At 40.4% G+C, this 21,612-nt stretch overlaps 1 protein-coding gene across 6 annotated transcripts; it reads left to right on the forward strand.

Moving 5' to 3' along the window:
- The first annotated feature begins 305 nt into the window (after nt 1–305).
- On the forward strand, nt 306–18,317 carry PM20D2 (peptidase M20 domain containing 2). 6 transcript variants are annotated; one of them, XR_012994877.1, is made up of 7 exons: nt 306–808; nt 893–1,041; nt 4,721–4,863; nt 7,878–8,032; nt 10,136–10,271; nt 12,763–12,988; nt 14,764–14,812. XR_012994877.1 is itself a non-coding variant. In XM_076333217.1 (7 exons), exons 1-6 carry the CDS (start codon nt 353–355, stop codon nt 12,855–12,857), a joined length of 1,134 nt encoding a protein of 377 aa, XP_076189332.1. In that variant the 5' UTR covers nt 306–352; the 3' UTR covers nt 14,764–14,812. The 6 variants fall into 6 exon arrangements, 3 of the variants coding, with proteins under 3 accessions (XP_076189332.1, XP_076189333.1, XP_076189330.1); XM_076333217.1 differs by having other exon boundaries at nt 12,763–12,857; XR_012994878.1 differs by lacking the exon at nt 12,763–12,988 and adding an exon at nt 12,026–12,161 and having other exon boundaries at nt 307–808; nt 14,764–14,823.
- Nucleotides 18,318–21,612: the final 3,295 nt, after the last annotated feature.

Genomic DNA, 21,612 nt, shown 5'->3' on the forward strand with positions numbered 1-21,612 from the left:
CAGCGGTTAAAAGTATGAAGTGGCACCGGGAAGGACGCCCACAGGCTTGGCACGGGGTAAGGAGAGGTCCCACCTCGGGCGCCCGCGGAACTCCTCTAGCGGCACCGGCGAGGCGAGGGACGCCCCCCTGGGCGCGCTGGGACGGGTAGTTCTGGTGGGCCGCCGCCTGCGGGCCGTGCCGGGGTGACGAACTACGCTTCCCAGCGTGCCCCGCGGCGCCGAGGAGGCGATAAAAGGGGTCGGCGGCGGGAGCGCCGGGCCCACACGCCGGTGGACAGGTGCGGGCGGGGTGTTGAGGACGGTTGGCGCGCCGGCAAGTGCTGCTGGGCCGGGCCCGCCCCGCCGCTGCCTCATGAGGCCGCAGGGCCCGCCGCAGGGCGGCCCGGCCGCCGCCGCGCTGCCGGCGCTGGAGACGCTGAAGCAGCGGGCGTGCGAGAGCGTGGAGCTGAACGCGGCGCGGCTGGACGCGCTGAGCCGCGACATTTGGAGCCGGCCCGAGCTGGCCTACGAGGAGCAACAGGCGCACGACACCATGACCCGCTTCTTCTCCAGCGGGGAGCTGCCGGGCGCCGCCTGGGCCGTGCAGCCGCGCTACAAGCTGGGCACGGCCTTCCGCGCCGAGTGGGGCACGGCCGCCCCCCAGGGCCCGCGCCCGCTCCGCATCGCCTTCCTCTGCGAGTACGACGCTTTGCCCGGCATTGGCCACGCCTGCGGGCACAACCTCATCGCCGAGGTGGGAGCCGCCGCCGCGCTGGGGCTGAAGGCCGCCCTGGAGAGCCTGCCGCAGCCGGCGCCCGTCGCCGTCCAGGTGAGAGCCCTCCCGAGGCGGGAGGCTGTCGCCGGTCGGCCCCTGTGGCCGGTCGGCCCCTGACTCTCTGCCTTTGTGCTGCAGATCACGGTGCTGGGGACGCCTGCGGAAGAACAAGGAGGAGGCAAAATAGACCTGATAAACGCTGGAGCGTTTGACGGCCTGGATGTGGTTTTTATGGCACACCCCTCGCAAGAAAACGCAGCGTACCTGCCCGATGTGGCCGAGCACGAGTGAGTGAGCAGGTTCAGGTGGAAAGGGTTGGCTGGTTATTAGCCTTTTCTCCCCTCCCCGAGTAGGGGGGCTGCTGTGGAAAGGACTGAACTTAGGACCGGGGACCTTGCAGGTGCCCTTCAGACTAAGTATTTGCAGTCAGCTGAAGAGCCGGGTCACTCTTCTGGACGCTGAGCTGTTCTTCCAAAGTGTGGTGTTCAGCCTAGTGTTAAAGATCCCTGACTGCTCTGCGATAATCTTTCATGTGTCCTCAAAATCCATTCTTTCTTCTGATGTTTCTAGCCGTTTCTTTTTACACATGCATGTGATTATCTATTAAATAAAAAAATTTCATTTAAAAAACACCTGTTCTTTAAATTTTAGAACATGCAACTAGAGGGAGTCTTATGGATCCTAGTTCCTTGCTTCCCTGGGCACCAGGTCATGTAGTCCTCTGTACGCATTTTATTTTAATCAGTTTTGAAGGTGTTTCAGGTTTTCTCTCCCACTTTTGAAAGAGCCAGTCAGCTGAGCCTGACTGCTGTTTGGATCCTTACTAACTTCCAGCCTAAATTTAATCATGGCCATTTTATATCTACTAACTCTCACATCAACTTTTTTTTGATTGAGTAGTTCTTGGCTTTCCTTCATGTTTACCTCCAATATGTATCTATAGACAGCAGTCATACCCTCACTCAGCTTTTTTTTTTGCCAGCTAGCCATATAACTCTTCAGAAATTATGCCTTGTCTTCTTTTGGTTAGCCCTACTGTTCAGCGTCAGCACTCGTTCGTTTGTACTTGGAGTGACTTGCCTTGCCTTGAAGTACTTACTGCTTGCTGGATGTGCTTAACCAGGATTGTACACAGTGCATCAGGTGGAATTTCCTTAGACCTTACTCAGCTGATGCTGAGGAACCATAGTGTCTCCTTATCATTTTGGATGATGGCATGTTTGGGGCTTCCTCTTCAGACATTTTCAAGCAATCAACTCTTAGACAAATGTTTAGTCTGTAAGTTACATGATCTTTTACAATATTTTTGAGTTTCATTCTGTTCTTTCTCTGCCAGTCTGCAAGGCCATGCTGTTCTTCCTTTGATATTATAAACTTCTGTTTTCAGTGTCCCAGCAGTAGTCTGTCAGCAGGTTTTGTTATTACATTTTATTTACATTAATGATTCTTGATCCCATGGTCTTATCTTGTAGAGACTCCACTAGTAACCTCCCTCCAGTGCAACTGTTTTTTCCAAGTATCAAGTTTGGCTGTCTCTGACTAAATTCTGTAATATTTAAATAACTGGTTTTCCGACCATTTCTGACTTGATGTACTGAGAACTGTTTTCATCTTGGTTGTGCTACCTTCCAGCTCCTATGTGCTTGATTTTATTGGTCGTTTTGCTTTTACCAGTGCTGTTCCTGGTGGGTCACTTGCTTCTGTTACTGCTAAGTTCTATGGTAAAACCGACAAGGTTAGCAACACCTAGTCTTCCTTACCTAGCTAGCTCTCTGCGATGTTCTGTCATCATGTTTCTAAGGAGTCTTAACTGGTTATTGTAATCTCCTTCAAGACTTATCTCGGCTTGGCTTTTGGTTGCTGTATCTTCAGACTATATGATCTTCAAGATGCAGTTTTCATGAATAGTTCTGTCTTTCTGTTCATTTCAACTTTTGCAATAGCCTTTTGAGTTTGATACTTTAAGATTTGGAAATCTCCCTTCAGAGGTGATGGTCTGCTGTAAGATGCAAGTCCTAGATAGCCTTTAAACCTTGAATATGGAGGAGGCATGGAATTGGAAGTACTGAGTGAAACAGCTTACTACCTCCAAAAGCTTGAAATACTCAGCTGATATCATGGTTTATTTAATTACAAGATTCCAAAGGTACAAAGACTGTTTTGATGACTTGTAATTGATCTTTTGGTTCTTTCCAAGGAATTTAAGGATTGGTGATCACTAAATGGCTAGCATTACTACATCTGCAAACTCTGAAGCTGGCTTGTGCCTGAAGTAAAATTAACATACTGGGATAACTGTGGTGAATACGTGCCAAAATTTGCTAATTCTTACTCACTTATCCTTCACCTAATCAGCCTGTTTCTTGTTGGCCAAACAGGATCCACATTCTTCTGCTAATATTCTTAAACTGGCTTAGGGTTTCGTTATTCACCAAAATCTGGTGGGTTTTTTCTGTATGCGACATTTGTATAGCAATAGAAGTACAAGAAAAGGAATGCTGACATAATGTTTTTTTAAGAAGCGCGTGTTTCTTGTGGAAAAAAAAAAAAGATTGCAACATGACTTTCTGCTTTACTTTGCCTTCTCTCCATTTTTTGGAGAATATCTAGGGATCTGTCCTGCCTTCTTTGTGACTTGATTTGAGGGATTGCAGTCTAATACTTGGGATGTTAATGGATGTTTTCTTATCTTGATTTCATAATAATAAATTTTAAATAAAACTCATACTTTACAGAATGGGATGTATGGTTGTCTTGGAGGATGAGGGAGGATGGAAAAGGGCATACTTAATTTGGATTGCAGGCAGTAGCAGGAGACGTTTTCTGCTGCAACAGTAGACTCCATTGTGTCCCTCTTTGCTATCCGGTATTTAAGTTCTGGTATTAACTTACAGCTGTTCAGACCATGAGGGGTCAGTTCAGGATAAGTGGCTAAGTTGGCATCTGTGCAAGACAGAGGGACAAGCAAGTTAGGCTGGTCCTAGCTGGGTGAGAGACAGGTTGTGTGTCTCAGGGGAGAACTCTTGAAGCTTGAGGGTGGAGTTTATGTAAAGGACTGGGTATTGAGTACAAACAGATTTAGTTAAAATCTCTAATATTGATAAAAACCTAATACTTATGTATTTGATAAGTAGTAATACCTTATGTAGCTGTCAGTATTTAATACTTGCCTCTCATGTAAAGAGTTTTCATATAATTTGAAATACTAAATCATTTTGTAAGGCTAATATAAATGCCCCTCATAAGATGAAGCCAAGCATGAATTCTTACTGGATGTCTTTAGGTGCAGTATTTTATGACTTCTACGAAGTTGGAGGATAACCTTTCTTGTTTCTTCCTTGTTGCAAGCCTTTCTACTAGCATTCTGAGGTGTGCAGGGAACATCCTTGCTGTAGCATGTTAACGTATATTTTATACTAGGCTATGCCTTTACTGCACTTTTAAAACTTGACTTTTGTTATGTAGGCATGGCTTGTATGTGATCTTAGTAATGTGCTTTTGCTGTCTTATATACCGTACATATTTTATTGAAGTTTGACAAGAATTAGGACAGTCAACTTCTAATTTTGAATCAGAGAAAAGGGTTTGTTACCCTCTGAGAAGAATGTTAGTAACTTTAAGTCTCAGAACAGTCAGGAGGTATAAAAAAAGTGTTGGAAACATTTAATTAGTATGTGAAGCCTGTACTTCTCAGGAAAAGGCTGTATAGTGGTATGTTACTGGTAGCTCTTTTGCCTGATTGGGTCTTGATATTGTTTCATTTCATTGGTTTTCTAGAAATCTTTCAGCATCTTCCTGCACTCAAAGATAGTTCAACTTTGCAACAGTGTAGTGCCAGGTAAATTGTTTGGTGTTCTGCTGCACAAAACTTAAATAACAAATATTTGTGTGAATAAAAGGAACTTTTTATTTTAGAGGTTTTTTCAGTGGATGAAAAACAAATAAGCAATGCCTTTTATTTCCTAGTGTGACTGTGAAATACTATGGAAAAGCTTCTCATGCTGCTGCTTATCCTTGGGAAGGAGTTAATGCATTAGATGCTGCTGTTCTTGCATACAACAATCTGTCTGTTTTAAGACAGCAAATGAAACCGACCTGGAGAGTTCATGGTGAGATCTTCATTAAATCTAATGTCTGGCAAGTAAGAGTTTAGGCTGTTAAAATACTAACTTACAAAATCCCACAATTTAAAATACTGCATTATTGCACTAAATTAGTATAGTCACTTCAAATACTATGAAATAGCACCATTTCATTTAAATAGTTTGTCTGTAATCTTTAAAATCATGTCAGTGTCCAGAACTAACTTCTGAAAATAGGCTTATGGGTCAGATTCAAAAAAGGACACTGGCACATAGGTAGAGCCTAGACAAATTTTAAGTCTTTGCACTTGAAGTTGCAGTTCAGAAAGAAAGAGTTCTAAGTTTATTTTGGTACATGGCCTTGAATTCCTTAAAGTTAATGTACGTGGTTTTAGGTGTAAGATTAAATGCTTCTGAAAAATGAAGTATTACTTACTGCATCGTTTTTGTAGTAGACATTCCATGGAAGAGTGTAGTGGTCTAGAGTGACTGAAGTTTATTTGCTGAAGTACAAAAAACAAGTGATGGCAGAAGCCTGTAGTTCTGGTTAGTAGCCCAATCAACTAGATGTGTGCTGGATTCTAATATTTAATATATAGTAGAACTTGAAGTAGAAAGGCCATTTTGCAATAAGACATATTAACCATTAAGCTTGACTCATACTCCTTCAACATCATGCATTTCTTTTTGTTTCAGAAGTTGAGATGGAAGCTGCCCTTTAGCTATAAACCCAGGTTTCCCTTATTACATCCAACGCAACTTTTTCCAAGTTGAAATTAAGAAACTTCGCCATTTCTACAGGACTTCTGAATGTAGAACTGTTTATTTGGAATACTTGTTAGGAGCTTAAAACACTTCCAGAAGTTCTGAGTAATGATCATTATATGCCTTGGCTGCTTGTGCTGTATAATATATGTGTGTATTTCTCTCCAGGATGTCTGGATGGAGTCTGGAAGCCCTAACCCTTTTGACTGTAGCTGAAGATGTTTGCAGTTCTGCTGTGCAGCATACCCAAATGAATTTCAGACAGTGGGCATAGCCTTAGCTCTCTATCCTATTGCTCTGTAGAAAACAAGGCACTTAATGATGAGTTTTGGTGTCTGAAACTCATGTGTTGCACATTTAAGATTGGAGGTGCATGAGTCTTTTATTGGATCTAAGCCTAAAACCCTAAATACTGCTTTCTTCATAGTTTCTAAAGGCTACATGGGTAATGTAGGCAAAAAACTAAGTATCTAAACAAGCCTCCTAGAGGTAACGCTTCCCAAACCACAGCAAAACTTAAGTTAGTGTGTTGATACAACTGCTGTCATAAACCTGGTTTTCAAACTGGAAATATATAAAATACCTTTGGGAAACTATAAGCAGCCAGAATAAGATTTAATTTTAGGAATGCTTTCTTTACAACAGTGTGTTGGAGGTCTTGTGTTGCAGGCTTGCAGTAACAGCCATGACTGACTTAAGTGATCCTAAAAGTCTTAGCGTTAACCCACTAACAAGAACTGAAATAGTTTCCATTATTTGAAGTCTAGAATTTCTAAGCAATGTTTTATGTACTTGAACAATGTTGGTTTGAGTTTGTCTAATATTTGATAAGTTTTTCCTTGCTTATGAGTGGGGTAAATGTTGCCTCTTTGAAAAATAAGAATGTAGATTTTTTTTCTGTTCAAGAAATTGTATTAAACAGGCTGTAAAAAAAAAAAGTTCCATCTAGAAATGCTAGGGCAGGGTAAACCAGGTGCTATTAGTAGTGTGTACTAATAAGATCTGCTGTCCAGTCCATATTACAGTTGCTTTGAAATGTAAGTGTATACATACTCTTGGACTCTATCCAGTTCCATTTACAAATGTGTTGGAAGACAAATGAAAGCTCATTAAGCTACTTGTTCTGAGCAAACGTGTTATGATGTCATGCAAATTTGCACGATTACTTAGTTGCTGATTTGCTGGTTCCTTTTCTATGATGTCTGTCCCTCTCATCTGAGCTGTTCCTTTTGTTATGGCCTAGTACTGACAGTGGTTTAATTCAGCACTCTGTTTACTTTGACTGTATTGGAGACTGGAAAGGTTTTACTTGAGGGGGGAATTCATAGTCTTAATAGGTTTTCTGCACCAAAAGTAAAGATTCGTTGCCTGTTTGCATCCTGATAGTGCTGTCTTTTCAGGCTTCAGTGACACACGTCAGTAACTTTGTGCAGTGTTTCTATTTAAGGTAGATCGTTTCTCAGGTTCTACAGAAAACAAATCTTATTCCACATATGTAAATTGAGGATAGGAGGCCGGGGAAACAAGCAGCCTGCTGAAAGCAACGAGCTGTTAATGCATTGAAATCTAATGTAGAATTGAGGTCTACAATGTTTTTTTGTTGAAATGTCTAAATATTAGTCTTTTATGGTAATGCCTCTGAGGCCATAATTGAAAACTATGTAGTTGTCACACGTTTCCTTGAGGGAACACTTTCAACTCAAACTTCACTCTTGAATAAAACTGTATGTATGTTATACACCCCAATATTCCTAAAGAATTAGTATGAGGAATCTAATGAACTTTCTGTGCACTGCAACACACACATTACTCCAATATTCCTGAGAAATGCAACTTACTCAACTTCTCTCCAAGTTGGCAAAATAAGTTGGAAACATTGTAGTTGAGGAAACCTTTAAAAGTTGGAATCCAAGGTAGCCTTTATAACAAATTTTTTTCTTTTTCAATGGCAGCCAGATTGCGTTATGACTCTGCATTGAATTTCAGGGGATTAATTACAAATGCTAGTTTGGCTTATCTTTAGGTTTATAACAGATAACCAAAGAATGCAATGAAATCGTGCTGAAAAACATGTACACATTCCACTTAATCTGACGTGATTAAGAAACTTTGTCCACATACTGTATTTTTTACATTCTTTATGTATTTCATGCTCAGTTGATGTTTTGTTGTTTTTTTGTTTACATATTTAGCTCTTGAGCAAGGAGTTTCATGACAGGGCTGAAGATGAAGCATTTGTATTTAACACTGGTAACATGACTTTTCCCTTTCTGCAGGTGTAATAAGAAATGGTGGCGTGAAACCTAACATCATTCCTTCTTACACTGAACTAGAATTTTACTTGCGTGCCCCTTCAATGAAAGATCTTTCTGTTCTGACAGAGAAGGTTGAGAACTGCTTCAAATCTGCAGCGCTGGCCACAGGATGCAAAGTAAGAATGTATTCATGGTCATGTTTCTATTACGCTGGAGAATAAGGTAGGCCAGAATAGGAAATTGAGGCTCACAGCATTTGTCTGCATGGTGTTTAGCTGAAAGAAATCAAAATGTCGATGATACTATTTGCTATTCTGTTGCTTTGTGTCCTGAAAGAAAGCTTTGTTTTATAAATAGAATGCTGTCACAGAATCACAGAATAATCTAGGTTGGGAGAGACCTCCAGAGGTCATCTAGTCTAATCCTCTGTTCAGAGCAGCACCAATTAGAGCAGATTGCTCAGTGCCATGTCGACTTCTGAGTATCTCCAAGGATGAAAGTCTGCAGCCTCTTTCAACAGTGTTCTACCCACCTCATGGTGAACGAGGCTTTTCCTGATGTTTATACTGTGATGACAGAGTACTGGAACAGGTTGCCTGGAGAGATTGTGGTGTTTCCATCCTTGGAGATAGTAAAAAGCTGCATTGATACGGTCCTGGGCCACCAGCTCTAGGTGACCCTGCTTGAGCAGGGGAGTTGGAGAAGATGACCTCCAGAGGTGCTTTCCAACTTTAACCAACTTCTGTGATTTTGTTGTATCTAATAGGAATTTCCTTTGTTGCCTCTCATCATATCACTGGGCATCTCTGAGAATTCTGGTTCTGTCTTTTCTCTACCCTCTCCATCTGGTAGCTGTAGACAGCTTAACCTTCTTTTCTGAAGGCTCAGCAAACCAAGTTCTTTCAGCCTTTCCTTGTATGTCATGTTCTCCAGCACCCTAATCATCTTCCCCTGGACTTGCTCCAGTCTTGAGTTCAGGAGCACAAAACTGAACACAATACATCAGATGTGGTCTCACAGGAGTTGTCTGCATCAATAATAAAGATACTAAAACAGTAATGGCACCAGTATTGATTGCAGATGGATGCTACAAGTAACAAGCAGCAATTTGGATTTTTGTGCCACTGATCATAATACTTTGAGCCTGAATATCTTTTGTATCCACTGAGCCAGACCTGTCATGAAAAGCTAAGCTTGGTCATGCACCATCTGCTCTTCGGTGAATCTATGCTGGATAGTCACAATCACCTTGTGATTCATGTGCCTGGACATGGGTCTTAGGAGGATTTATTTGCTCTATAATCTCCCCAGGAGCTTGAGGATAGGACGGTCTGACCAGTCTGTAATTTCCCAGATCCTCCTCCTAGCCCTTCAAGATGTATGTGAGCTTTAGCTCTTTTTCAGTGTGCAGGAGCATTGCTCTATTTCCTTTGCCCCATTAAACAGCAGGCTCATGTAGCAACCAAATGTGAAAAACAGTAATTTTTCAGTTAGCATTCTTATTTTTTTGCTTTTAGTATGTGGAAGTCTCTCCTGTAGCTGGTTCCAGCAATATGATTACCTTGCAATGTGTTGCTAAGATAGGTGGTTCTACCTGCTCTGTAGTTAGAGATCGATGGCTAATACAGCTGTGAAAAGAATGTCTGTGCTCATCAGAACAAATAGGTATAGTGTATATGAATGTGAGCTAGTGAGTTTTAAGGTCTGTTTGAGGCATTAGGTGCTCTTTTCCTAGTATGGCCCCTCCACTGTAACTAGAAAAGGATTTCAGAAAGTGTACTTTATGCAGAATGAAAGTTAAGACCTCTTTTGAAACTTGACATTGGTACGATTTTTACATCTGTTTTCAAGCTTCTTGCCTGTGTGAAGTCATTTCATGAATGGGGCTGTAGTTATTGGAAGTGTTCTAAAGAAAAATAGTAAACTAGAATTTGGTGAAAGACTGAATTGATTTCTATGTTGTTTAATAGTACCTGCAGTGGAAATCATTAGAAGCTGTTACAGGAAATGCTTACTATTTTTGGAGATGCTCTCTGTGAAATCCATGCTTCTGGAATTTGGCTGTCTAGTGCAAGCTTGACAGAACACCAGCTGTGTTTTGATCAAGGCTAATATTTGGCAGAATGTTACATTTTTGAAAGAAACTTAGCACTTATGTCTGTTTTGACATGGGCTTGAAGTATGAACATGTATTTAACTTTTCCGGGCTTTAAATTGTTTACATTAAACTGGCTTAGGTTGGTGAAAAATTTCTAGTCATTTGAGTTTTTTTTGTCTAGGTGGAAATAAAAGGTGGTGAAAATGATTACTACAATGTGCTTCCAAATAAGAGCCTGCAGAAAGTTTACAAGGAGAATGGAAAGAAGCTTGGAATAGAGTTCATATCAGAAGACTGTATCTTGAATGGTTTGTCAGGTAACTCGATCTGGGTTTTTTTGTTATGGCTTAAGCTTACATTGATCAACTCTTAAGTGTATAAAATAATGGGACAGAGGTAGGTTAAACATAGTCTGGTCAGAAGAAAAAAGCCAAATTAAAAAATGGAAGCTCTGTAAAAGGATTGTACCTCTGGCCTGTGTTTCTGTATTTGTTGTAGAAGCTGAGAAATTTTCCCAACCGGTATGGAAAGCAGTAATCATTTTCTGATAATATTTCTGAAACTATTTCAAGTAAGAAACAGTTTGGTTGGGGGGAGGGATGGGAGGATGGAAAGATAAGAACTGTCTTACTGAGAACATGAGGATGTGGAATGATTTATGGCTCATTCTGTTGCTTTGAATTACAGAATCCTGGTTTATGTTATGAACAAAGATGAGATTTAGTTTTTACAAACCTTGTTTAACTATTTCCCAAGCTTACATATGAACAAATGTACTAGCATCTAACTAATATCTTGGAGTTTTTGAAGAGATTTTTAAGCGGAAGTTTAAGCATCTCAGTAACCCTAATTTAAACCTCTTTCCATTAACAGGTAATTCTGTGCCTCTAATTTTAGTTCACGAGTTCAACAGATTAGTTTTCCAAAGAGTGCCATTCAAGTAGGTGTTCACTTCTTGGTCCTGACTATGTCTCAAACTATTTCACTTACTTGGTCTCTCAGAGGTATAGTAATAGGAATGTGAATTCTTGAATGCTCAGGGGGGTTTCTCATTACCCTTAACAGTTTTTTTCCAGAATCTTCCTACAGGAGCTCTGTTCAAGTCTTATAACTGCTGCTGATACTTTATAGCCTTCACTACTGATCATAACTACATATAAACGTTTTTACTCCACTCATGTTAAAGGTTTTTCTCTTTGGTTAGAAGGAAAAGATTGTTTTCAGTAAAAAATTGTTATTCCAAATAGTTTGATTGCGGTACTAATCTTCTCTATATTAAATACAGATTATTTTTGGATAGTTGAGATCTTGGCGTTTGGGGATAGAGTTCTCCAAACTTTCATTTGTGTGGGGGAGACAGCATATCTAATGGTGTTCTGGTTGTTTTTCTCTTATTTCTCCCCTTCCAAATTAAGGCAACGCTAGCGTATTTTCTCCAATCGGTTCATTATCTTGGGTTTAAAAACAAATTATAACTAAAGGCAGATTTCTTTTTTTCTTTATTCAGTGTGGTACAAGTAAGACTTACTACTTTACTCATTTAGCCTAAGAAAGGTGCTGAGGAACCTTATTTAGAATGTTTACTGTAGTGAAACTTTTGGAGCTGTGCGTTGCTTCTCTCAAACTGTTGTATTAAGGGTGAAGATGATGAATACAGGTGATCGTGCTGGTTCAGATGACTTTGAATGAACTTAGTACAGACCCCTAATTGTAATAGTGCTTTCATATGTAAGTTATATGATATGCTAAATGTTAAACATTAACTTGCTTAAACTGAAACTCTCCATATGCCTGTCCTGTCCTTAAATTGCTTGTCAAATGTCAACATGTGCTTGAGCAATCACATTTTATTGCACACTGTAGTAGGCCTTACTGAATTTTCTTTCCACAGCTGCTTCTCTGAATTTTTGCAGTGGGAATTCGGGAGTGATAACAAAGCCCAGTCTCCAGAGACATAGGAGTGGAATTTTGTATGCTACCCTTTTTGGGAGGGGTTGAGTGTTTTGTCTCATCTTTTTCAAGACCTCTATTTCTGTTTAGTTTTCATATGGTTTTCAATGTTTTCTTTTAGGATATCAGTTTCTTCTGTTGAAAGGGAAGGAAGATAGCTCAGTTGCTTCTCCATGTCTGTGCAGCAGAAAAGTCGTTAACAGATGAGCATACTCGCTGCCACCTCTACATGGGTATTAGTATCGGTCTGCTTACAGGTATTGCTCTAGGCAGCTAAGCATTACGAAGAATTCCTTTAGTCCATCAACTCACACTACCTTGTGTGTGCCTTGTGCACGCTCTGCTCATTTGGCACATAGCCAGGATGATGTGAAATAATGTGAACCTGGGTTAGCTTTGACCAGGTGCCATGACCTGTTTCTCCTTCTGCTGGTAGGATAGCTCTACTACAGGATATCGATAACCTCCCAAAGCAGATGGCTTAGTTTAGCATGCCTTAGTTGAGGCACCCGCACTTGCAATAACTTACTTTGATATTTTTAGCATTCATGGGGTTCATTGGCTTCCTGTGCACAAGACTGATATAGATTATCATAAGAAGGAGCCAGTATGTTTTGAAAATACCACTTTTGAAGCTTGGGGCTGTATATAAACGCTTCCTGGAATCTCTTGCATTTTCCCCTCCATTTATGTTTGTGGTGATACTGGCTTCCATTACGTGTTCAGTGACTTGAAGAGGCTTCAGTATCAGATTCAGGATTTTTTTTGACAGCCTGGAACTCCCAGTACCTTTCTATTGAAGATAGTGCGCAAGTCTGTATATTGCATTGATAACTGTGCAATTATTTATGCTTCTAGAAGGAAATCTGATCTGTACATCTCTATCAAGCATACAGTTACAGATGTTTGTGTGGAAACTACTGGAACACTTGATGTTCTTAACATGCCACTAGGTATGACAGAGGGGAAGATGGTTTTTATGCTTCTAGAAGGAAACCCGATCTGTACATCTCTAGCCAGCATACAGTTCCAGATGTTTGTATGGAAACTATTGGAACACCTGATGTTCTAAACATGCTGCTAGGTATGATAGAGGGGAAAATTTGACTGTCACATTTTTATTAAAAGCTGTCTGGATTTTGGTTTGGTCAGCTCTTCATCTTACTAGAAAATGCCAAGTTTAAATCCCTTACATTCAGCAAAAATAACTTGTAAACCAGTAGTAGATGGGATATGGATATAATTTTAGGTGGCATTACATGACTGAGAGCTGGGATGCACTGAAATTGCTGATGCTTCATTTGCTGGCTGAGAGCAGGGAAAAAGGCCAACACAGTCTTTCCAGCAGCTTGTGTATTAGGACTTAGTAAGGCAAGTCTAGAATTCTTGGTTTAGTCTGGAGTAGGCAGAACTTCTAGACTTCTGATTTGTCTTTCCAGACTGACCAAAGAATGGATCAACAGTGTAGACTGCTGAAAATTAAAATAACTTGTTACTGTGCCAAGAGTTGGATTTTCTTCAAATGCATACTGAATTTACGGGAAAATACCTTTTTTTTTTTTTTTTTGGACAAGCCTTACTGCTTCCATTTGTCTGTAGGCAGAGCAAATAGCAAGCTAGTCTTGTCCTCTTTGATCACATAATGTAGGCTCTGTGGACTCACTTTTAATAACTATATGCTTCCAAGTGAAATCTGTATTCTGCAATCATTTCATTACTAAGTCTTAAGGCATTAGCAATATCTTGTCTCCATAAAGTATCATGATATGGAGGCTACCTGATGTGTTACAAGTAATTTTAAATCTTTGGAACAGTCATTTTATATGCCATTGCTAAAGAAAAATTCTTACAGCTCTGGCCCGAAAAAAATTAATTGAGGTCTTAGCTGGTCATCCCTATTTTTCCCCGCTATGAAACAATGCTTCCTCTGGTATCTGAATTTCACAATAACTGGCACGTTGATTTCTCCGGCTTCTAAATGTCATTTTAACAAATACTGAGTGGATTGCTTGTTTGGGTTTAAAAAAAAAAAAGCTCTCGGGAAGTAGTTGCAGACTCTTGGATTATTTACTATGAAGGATCTACTACTTCTGGATGGTATCGTTAAGTAAATAAGGCAGTACTTTGAGATAGGTACTATCACTAGCTAACATACTGAAAGTGCTAGTCAGACATGAAAGAATCATCATTAAAATCTGCAGCATTGCTATCAAGATTTTTTTTATGTCTACAAAGCACTAGTGTTTTGTCTGGAGTTTAGTTCTGATCTTATTTCAAGAGTGCTTGTGCTGTTAAGGTTTCCGTAACTGAGAATAATCAAAAAGCATGGGAAAAAATAGTTGTCCTCCATCTGTTTTTGTTTAAAGATAGATTGTTCCTACTTCAGAGTCCTCTACCTAATGCTGAATATTTGCATACTGGTGAACAGCGGTAACTGTTAGGCCTGGTTCTAAGGGCTGTAGCAGGAAAATAGCTGGACTGCCTGAAACTCCAAGGTTTGCAGCTTTAATTGTTTCTGAATTAACAGCTTACTATCAGGAGATGCTTGATAAAAAATTAGTAGTAAATGGAATAGGAACATGCTGATACGTCTTCCTTGCAGTCCAGTAACTGATTATTGATCAGAAGTGCACTGGAGAGCAGCATCTGAAGATGGCTAGTTAGGAAAAACATCTCGGAGATGGGAAATTTTTGTATGGATAATGAATGACTCATTAGAAATGCTTTTATTTTAGTATTTGGGGCAAAGGATATTCTGTTTTAGATATGGGCTGGAGAGAATATCTATCATACATTTTCTTACAGCATTCAAAACTCTTCAACACTTGTTCATTAAGAAAATTTCTATGCTGCTTCTAGGTTCCACGGACTTTGGAAATGTTACATTTGTAGTCCCTGGGCTTCATCCTTATTTTTATATTGGCTCTGATGCATTGAATCATACTGAGCAGTACACAGAAGCTGCAGGTGAGTGGAAGTGAAAAGCGTTAGAGATTTATATTTGGAACCCGTCTGCATTGTAGGGACTGGTTGCTGACTCTTCGCTACAGCAAATCTAGAAATGATAAATATTTCAAATTACAGAGGGTTAAAGCTTTCACATGCTTCTATGGTATTCAAAGCTACTGTGTAGTAAATGTATCAAAGTGTAAGTACTTGATCTGAAAGTGGCTGTGTGTGAATACCTGTATAGAAATGGAGTTGCTTTCTTCAAGTGTGATGGGATCTGAGCTGAATACAGCCCCTGAAACAGTTTACTTAGTTAATCGTAGAATTGCAGAAAAAAGTTGACAAAATGTAGAATTTCTGTGTTTGTGTTTAAAGTTAAATCTATATGGGAAGGATGACCACTCCTCGTACTAAAAGCCTGACTTAGTATACCATCTAGACAGAAGAAATTAGAAGGATTATCCTTAGCAGCATATTCAGAAGAGTTTCTAAACATGAGCCAAAAGATGAAAGTAATTTTTACTTCTAAAGCACAATACTCTGGAAATGTAATAGAGACAACAGTATAAAACTCTGCATTTTCTAAAAAGGAAAATGTGAACACTCATTTTCCTGTTTTCAGTCTTACTTGTTTACATCAGTAGCAGAAAGTTAAGTACTTTCATGTGAAAATTTGTTTTGAGGCATCAGAAAATAGACATACTTCATTCATGCAAGTAGATTTTTAAGAAACTGTTCTTGCAATTGAAACTTGAAGAACTTATTTTATAGCATATGCCTTATGTGGTAAGCCAGTGGTTTGTATCTAATATTAGTAATCTAACCTGAAGTTTCTCTCTCTCTCTTTCTGCAGGGTCACAGAATGCTCAGTTCTATGCTTTGCGCACAGCAAAAGCTTTGGCAATGACAGCACTGGATGTCATTTTCAAGCCAAGTCTGCTAGAAGAAGTCAGGGAAGACTTTAGACAGGTGAAGCTAAAAGAAGAGGGACAAATAAATCCAGTAGAACCTAACAAAGAATCTGGCATTGGCATAGGAGCATGTGCATCACACTAAACTTCATTAAACCTCTCTCAGTAGGATTGACTTAATGGAGATGCTGTATTGAAATCCCAGAAGGGGCTGGATAAACGCAAAGCTGAAGAAATTTTTTTTTTTTTTTGGACTTTAGGAGAAGCAAAATAGTATCATTGCTTTCAAAAATGTGCAATTTCATCTAGCTGTAATGTTTGCTCTATTCAATATGGTGATGAATTTCAGAGAGAAATCTCAAATATGTTGTCTTTAAGTTGCAGTGTTGAACAAATGATAGTGTTTAGATCCTTTGTCAGTGATTTTCTATGTACTGCTAAAGTAATATTCCTTATAGGGGAAATGTGGCATTTACATGGAAATTTTTGTTCTAAAATAAGCACTGTTCACTCGGTGATCGTAAGCTGAATCTGGTCTATGAAGCCTTTCTCTCTGGCCAGTCACTTTTTCTTGGGACAAGATAGAGGCTTAAAACCTGAGCTGGTTTCACTGGAAAGAAGGGTGTATGTTTGGAGCTTCTAGCGATGGAAGAGAACTGTTTGTTTGGAAATGCGATCTGTAAAGGTTGATTGTCCTGAAATGCATTGACCTTCCTCCTAATAAATTTTGGAGGTGGTATGGAGAAGTCATCGATCAAAAAAATTGGAAAGCAACTAAATGTTTATTTGTTTAAATTAACACATTTAAACTACTGCAGGAAAACGCACATGCACCTTTTTTAAGTTCTACTCTAAGGCAATACAAGTGTCCACACAAGATGTTGCACTAGCTTAACTGATCTGAAGGATGTGTATAAATTTAGCTAAACCAGTGGAAATCTCTTTCACGAATATGCGAGCGTGGTACCATGAAGCAGTAAATGAAGGTAACCTTAAACTGGTTGTGTGCAAACCCCTGTAGTAAGCTCTGAGAAGCTTGCACTGAGGATTGCTTGTGCAGTAACTGGCTTCTCAAACCTCTTTGTTCTCTTATCCTAAGCAGCAGATCTGTTAAGTCTTGCCAGTTGTCCTTTCTGCGTGTTGTGTGGTTAGTCTGTTTAATCCTTGTTATTTTGCTTCCCAGAGACGTGAATGTTGCAAATTTTATCTAGGTGGTGTTCTGTGTGTCTAAACCTGTTAGGATTTTTTTTTAATTCGCTTGTTAAAGGATCACGTGAATACATAGAGAAGGAACTAATCTTTTGTTCAGATACAAATTGCTGAGTCGATGGACAGACTGAGTGAAAAAGCAGCTTACTGGTTAACATTTTCCTAAGCATAGGTATTATAGTAAACTTCTGAAAAGAAGTCAGGCAAACTCTATTCCCCAGGAAGTCAGAATACCCCAAATCATTTCAGAAACCTTGTTTTTAACAGCACCAGTCTCTAAATGGTAAACTCTAGAATTCTAATCAGAGTTTGTTTTATTAATTTCTATATTCAATTTCTAATTTTGGAAAAAAACAGATTCCTTATCTTGGTTTAACTGTGTACTCCCTCTGTGTTTCTGCGCCCTCTTTAACACAGACCTCCAGCTGCTATTTAAGAATTCTATTGACACTTCCCCTGTTTAGAAGGAAAAAAGTGTGACTAGGCTGGCTGCTGTTTGTATGTCATGTAGACAGTGTAGACAAGATAATTTGACAGTTTTTAGACTTTCTGATACTTAAGCCTCTGTGCTTGTAGTCATAGGACACAGACTATCTGTTAATCTATTAAATGCTCAGTGTCTTTGGAAAAAGGAAGTAACTGTTTATCTGTTTCTCTAAGAACTAGAGGCACAATTAAAGGGGTTTGTTCTGTATTACAAGCCGGTCATTACTCATTTGAAGAGTTGAGCATGACCATGTGTATTCCAGGTTACAAGATGCTCCTTACTTACACCGGTATCCTTGCTTTCATTAGCAGACAGTTTTGACAGATGAATGCGTGAAGCAGGTAAGGGTTGGACTCTGAGCTATAGGTATGTCCAGGATAGTAAGTTGGATACTAAATCCAACTGAAATTTGGTCCAAGGTTTGTCAAAGGATCTTTTCCATTAACTTTTAATTTAAACCCTGCTTTGCCAGTTCTCGGACACAGTTGTAATTCATTAAGTTCTACTGGGTTAACAAGCTAGCTTATGAATTTCCTTAGCATATGTGGCTTTTTATTTCCTCCTGCATGAACTGCTTAACTTCTTGCTTTGCTGTTTTTAAGATGGAGTGTTGGGATCCAAGTGATAGCAGTACGTGCTGTGTTGTTGTTTCCTACAAGCTGATGTGCATTACAGCCTTCTCAGTTCTCTTTGTCCAGACTAGCTGGCTGTTGGCTGCATCATGTCCGAGATCATTTAATTAAGCATTTCTGCACTAAAAGCTTATCTTTTGTTGTAATCATTGTTGGAATTAAAATGAAACTGAATACTGATTAAAGATGAGTTGATATCAATAAAGCAATTCAATTGTGACTGAATTTTCTTGTCCTTTGATTAATATTGGGATGCTGCATCACTTCATTTGAATAGTGTGTTTGATTATTTTTTTTCCTAGTGTGGTATCATGATGTAAGAGTGAGGGTGTTTTAAGCTTTCCATTTTGGTCTGCCATATTGAGCAGGTTTTTTTGTGAGGGTTAATGCTTTTCAAATACAATACTTAATGGTAGTCTTTATAATCTTAGGGCTGTTTTAATGATTGAAACATGTTAGAATTCATAGAACAATAGGAATGGTGCTTGGGAGGGCTCTCTGGAGGATCTCTGTTAGCCTAAACCTGGTCCAGCCTCCAGCTTGAAGTGGGATTATTGCCAACACTGGATCAGGTGAGCTTGGCTTCATTTGCTGAATCCTGGAAGCCTCCAAGGATAGAGACTTTCAACTTCCCCAGGCAAGCTAGTTCCAATTTGTCTCTCAGAACATTTGTTCTTAAGGTCCAGAACTAAAGCAGTTTGGGATTTAACTTTAGGATTTTACTATGACAGTGATACCACATATATGAGAGAAATACATGCCCAGAGAGTTGTGAATGGGGTTAAATCCAGTTGGCGGCCGGTCACGAGCGGTGTTCCCCAGGGCTCAGTTTTGGGGCTGGACTTGTTCAATATCTTTATCAATGATCTGGATGAGGGGATCGAGTGCACCCTCAGGAAGTTTGCAGATGACACCAAGTTGGGCGGGAGCGTTGATCTGCTCGAGGGTAGGAAGGTTCTGCAGAGGGACCTGGACAGGCTGGATCGATGGGCTCAGGCCAACTGGATGAGATTCAACAAGGCCAAGTGCCAGGTCCTGCACTTGGGCCACAACAACCCCCTGCAGCGCTACAGTCTTGGGGAAGAGTGGCTGGAAAGCTGCCTGTCGGAAAAGGACCTGGGGGTGCTGGTTGACAGCCGGCTGAACATGAGCCGGCAGTGTGCCCAGGCGGCCAAGAAGGCCAATGGCATCCTGGCCTGTATCAGAAATAGTGTGGCCAGCAGGAGTAGGGAAGTGATCGTGCCCCTGGACTCGGCACTGGTGAGGCCGCACCTCGAATACTGCGTTCAGTTTTGGGCCCCTCACTACAAGAAGGACATTGAGGTGCTGGAGCGTGTCCAGAGAAGGGCAACGAGGCTGGTGAGGGGTCTGGAGAACAAGTCTTATGAGGAGCGGCTGAGGGAACTGGGGTTGTTTAGCCTGGAGAAAAGGAGGCTGAGGGGAGACCTCATCGCTCTCTACAACTACCTGAAAGGAGGTTGTAGCGAGGTGGGTGTCGGTCTCTTCTCCCAAGTAACAAGTGATAGGACGAGAGGAAATGGCCTCAAGTTGCACCAGGGGAGGTTTAGATTGGACATGAGGAAAAATGTCTTTACTGAAAGAGTGGTTAAACATTGGAACAGGCTGCCCAGGGAAGTGGTTGAGTCCCCATCCCTGGAGGTATTTAAAAGATGTGTAGATGAGGCGCTTAGGGCCATGGTTTAGTGGGCATGGTGGTGTTGGGTTGACAGTTGGACTCGATGGTCTTAGAGGTCTTTTCCAACCTTAATGATTCTATGAAATTTATTTCCCTTGGGAATAAAACTCACTTTGATTTTCAGTAATTTGTGCTCATAAATCACGTGTATGAAAATACCTGGCATGTATTTTAAGTTACTCTAACTGCAGTCTTCTCCAAGCTGTTTGTAATTTAAGAATATTAGAATATTTGTCAAGAATAGTACTTTTAGCAATGAATCAAAATATGTAGGTAATAATCATGTCAGCAATTACAGCTTCTGAACAGCTGACAGCAAATCACAGCTGTTGAAGGATGAGGTGTTTATGTCCAGACTTTGTGAAGAACTTAAAGCCTCTGCCAGCCTACCAAGCTACAGTGTTTCCTTATTTAATATGTCATAGAACTTGAGTGAAAGTTGTGCCTGGTTCAAAACAAAAATTCAAAAAAATTGAAAAAAACCAAAACAAAACACCATAAAAACCCCATGAAATGTGATGGATTTCTTTTTATGAAAAGATTTGAGGGAGAGAACTTGTAACCTGTGAGCTAAGCTACCTGGTGTAGAAGGGTCCAGCAGCCTTTCTTCAAACAGTAAATGGGGAGCAGCTGTGTGTTCTTGTGAATCATGTTTCTGTCACCATTTAGTGCCCATTGCCTGAGTGCGCTGTACCACAGAGAGCAAAACTGTGTTCCTGTGAATAAGAGTCATTACACATTAGCTGTTGAAATAAGTCTGTCTAGCATTCATTGAAAGTGGTCTTCTCATAACTTTCTAACAGCATTCTTTAAAACAGATTTCTATTTAGAGCAAAGTACTTGGGATTAAATAATTTTAAAATAAAGAAAAAGTTGGTCTACATGATTTCCCGTTTTTCCCTCAGGTTTACTATTTCCTGGTCCTGAAAGTGGCAGCCCTTCACAGAGCCTTTGTCCGCCAGCCTGGCTGGCTGACTGCTGCTGGCATCCACACGTTGTTTTTATTAGGGCAGTCACCTCACCTCCATTCCCCAGCCTGAGGAGATTGCAGCGTGGCTCTGTGCCACTGTTTTGTAGCAGTTTTGCAAGATTTTTGTGGTTTTATGAAGGATACAAAAGTGCATCCCTCTTAAGAGTTCTTACCCAAATTCTCTACTAAGCCAAAGTTGGGTAAGATTGCTGCTGTTTTAGCTTCCTTTAGGCACTAATGGAAGCCAAAAGTATCTGACAAGCTCACCAAGGATTTTTCTCAACCGCAATTGCATCTGAACTTCCTTATTTAAAAGCGGTGAGAAGCCAAATGCCTCAGTCCTAGGAAAGAATGAAGTCCACACAGTTGTGGATAGCCTTAACAGCCATAAGCTATAAACTGTTATGCAGTGCTATCATTTATGATTGCTGTAGAGTACCTATGCAAAGTTATCTTCTCAGCTGTTTAGTCTCAAAGATAACTGGCAAATGTAATACTGGCTCATCTCTTCTCAGCTTCTCAGGACCCCATGGAAGGATAAAAGCACCCAAATGTAGTACATATTCATCAGAATTATAGTGCTGGCGTCTTGTTTCATAACAACTGTTTGGTAAGTACTTAAAATTCACCAGGAATTGTGATTTTCCTTAGTTTTCCTGTTTACGTATACTCTCAGTTCTTGGAGACCAAAACATGCTTCACCCTACAATTTGTTCAGCTTGCACAGATTTCTTTCAGCGTCTGAACGGCCCTCATGCATTGTGCTGCCACCCAGCTAGTTGTGTCCCGTTGTGGAACATGTGGTACAGGTGGTCTCAGTTGCTTTGCGTTTCTCATTGCTGCAGCTTCAATGC

The sequence above is a fragment of the Aptenodytes patagonicus genome, chromosome 3 (assembly GCF_965638725.1).
Source record: "Aptenodytes patagonicus chromosome 3, bAptPat1.pri.cur, whole genome shotgun sequence".
Taxonomy (NCBI): Eukaryota; Metazoa; Chordata; class Aves; order Sphenisciformes; family Spheniscidae; genus Aptenodytes; species Aptenodytes patagonicus.

Excerpts from the sequence above, each read along its gene's own strand:
- PM20D2 (XM_076333215.1), top strand. The coding sequence starts at position 353 with ATGAGGCCGCAGGGCCCGCCGCAGGGCGGCCCGGCCGCCGCCGCGCTG. Across the intron at positions 809-892 it reads CGGCGCCCGTCGCCGTCCAG|ATCACGGTGCTGGGGACGCC; the intron begins GTGAGAGCCCTC and ends TTTGTGCTGCAG. Across the intron at positions 14,872-15,706 it reads GCAGTACACAGAAGCTGCAG|GGTCACAGAATGCTCAGTTC; the intron begins GTGAGTGGAAGT and ends CTCTTTCTGCAG.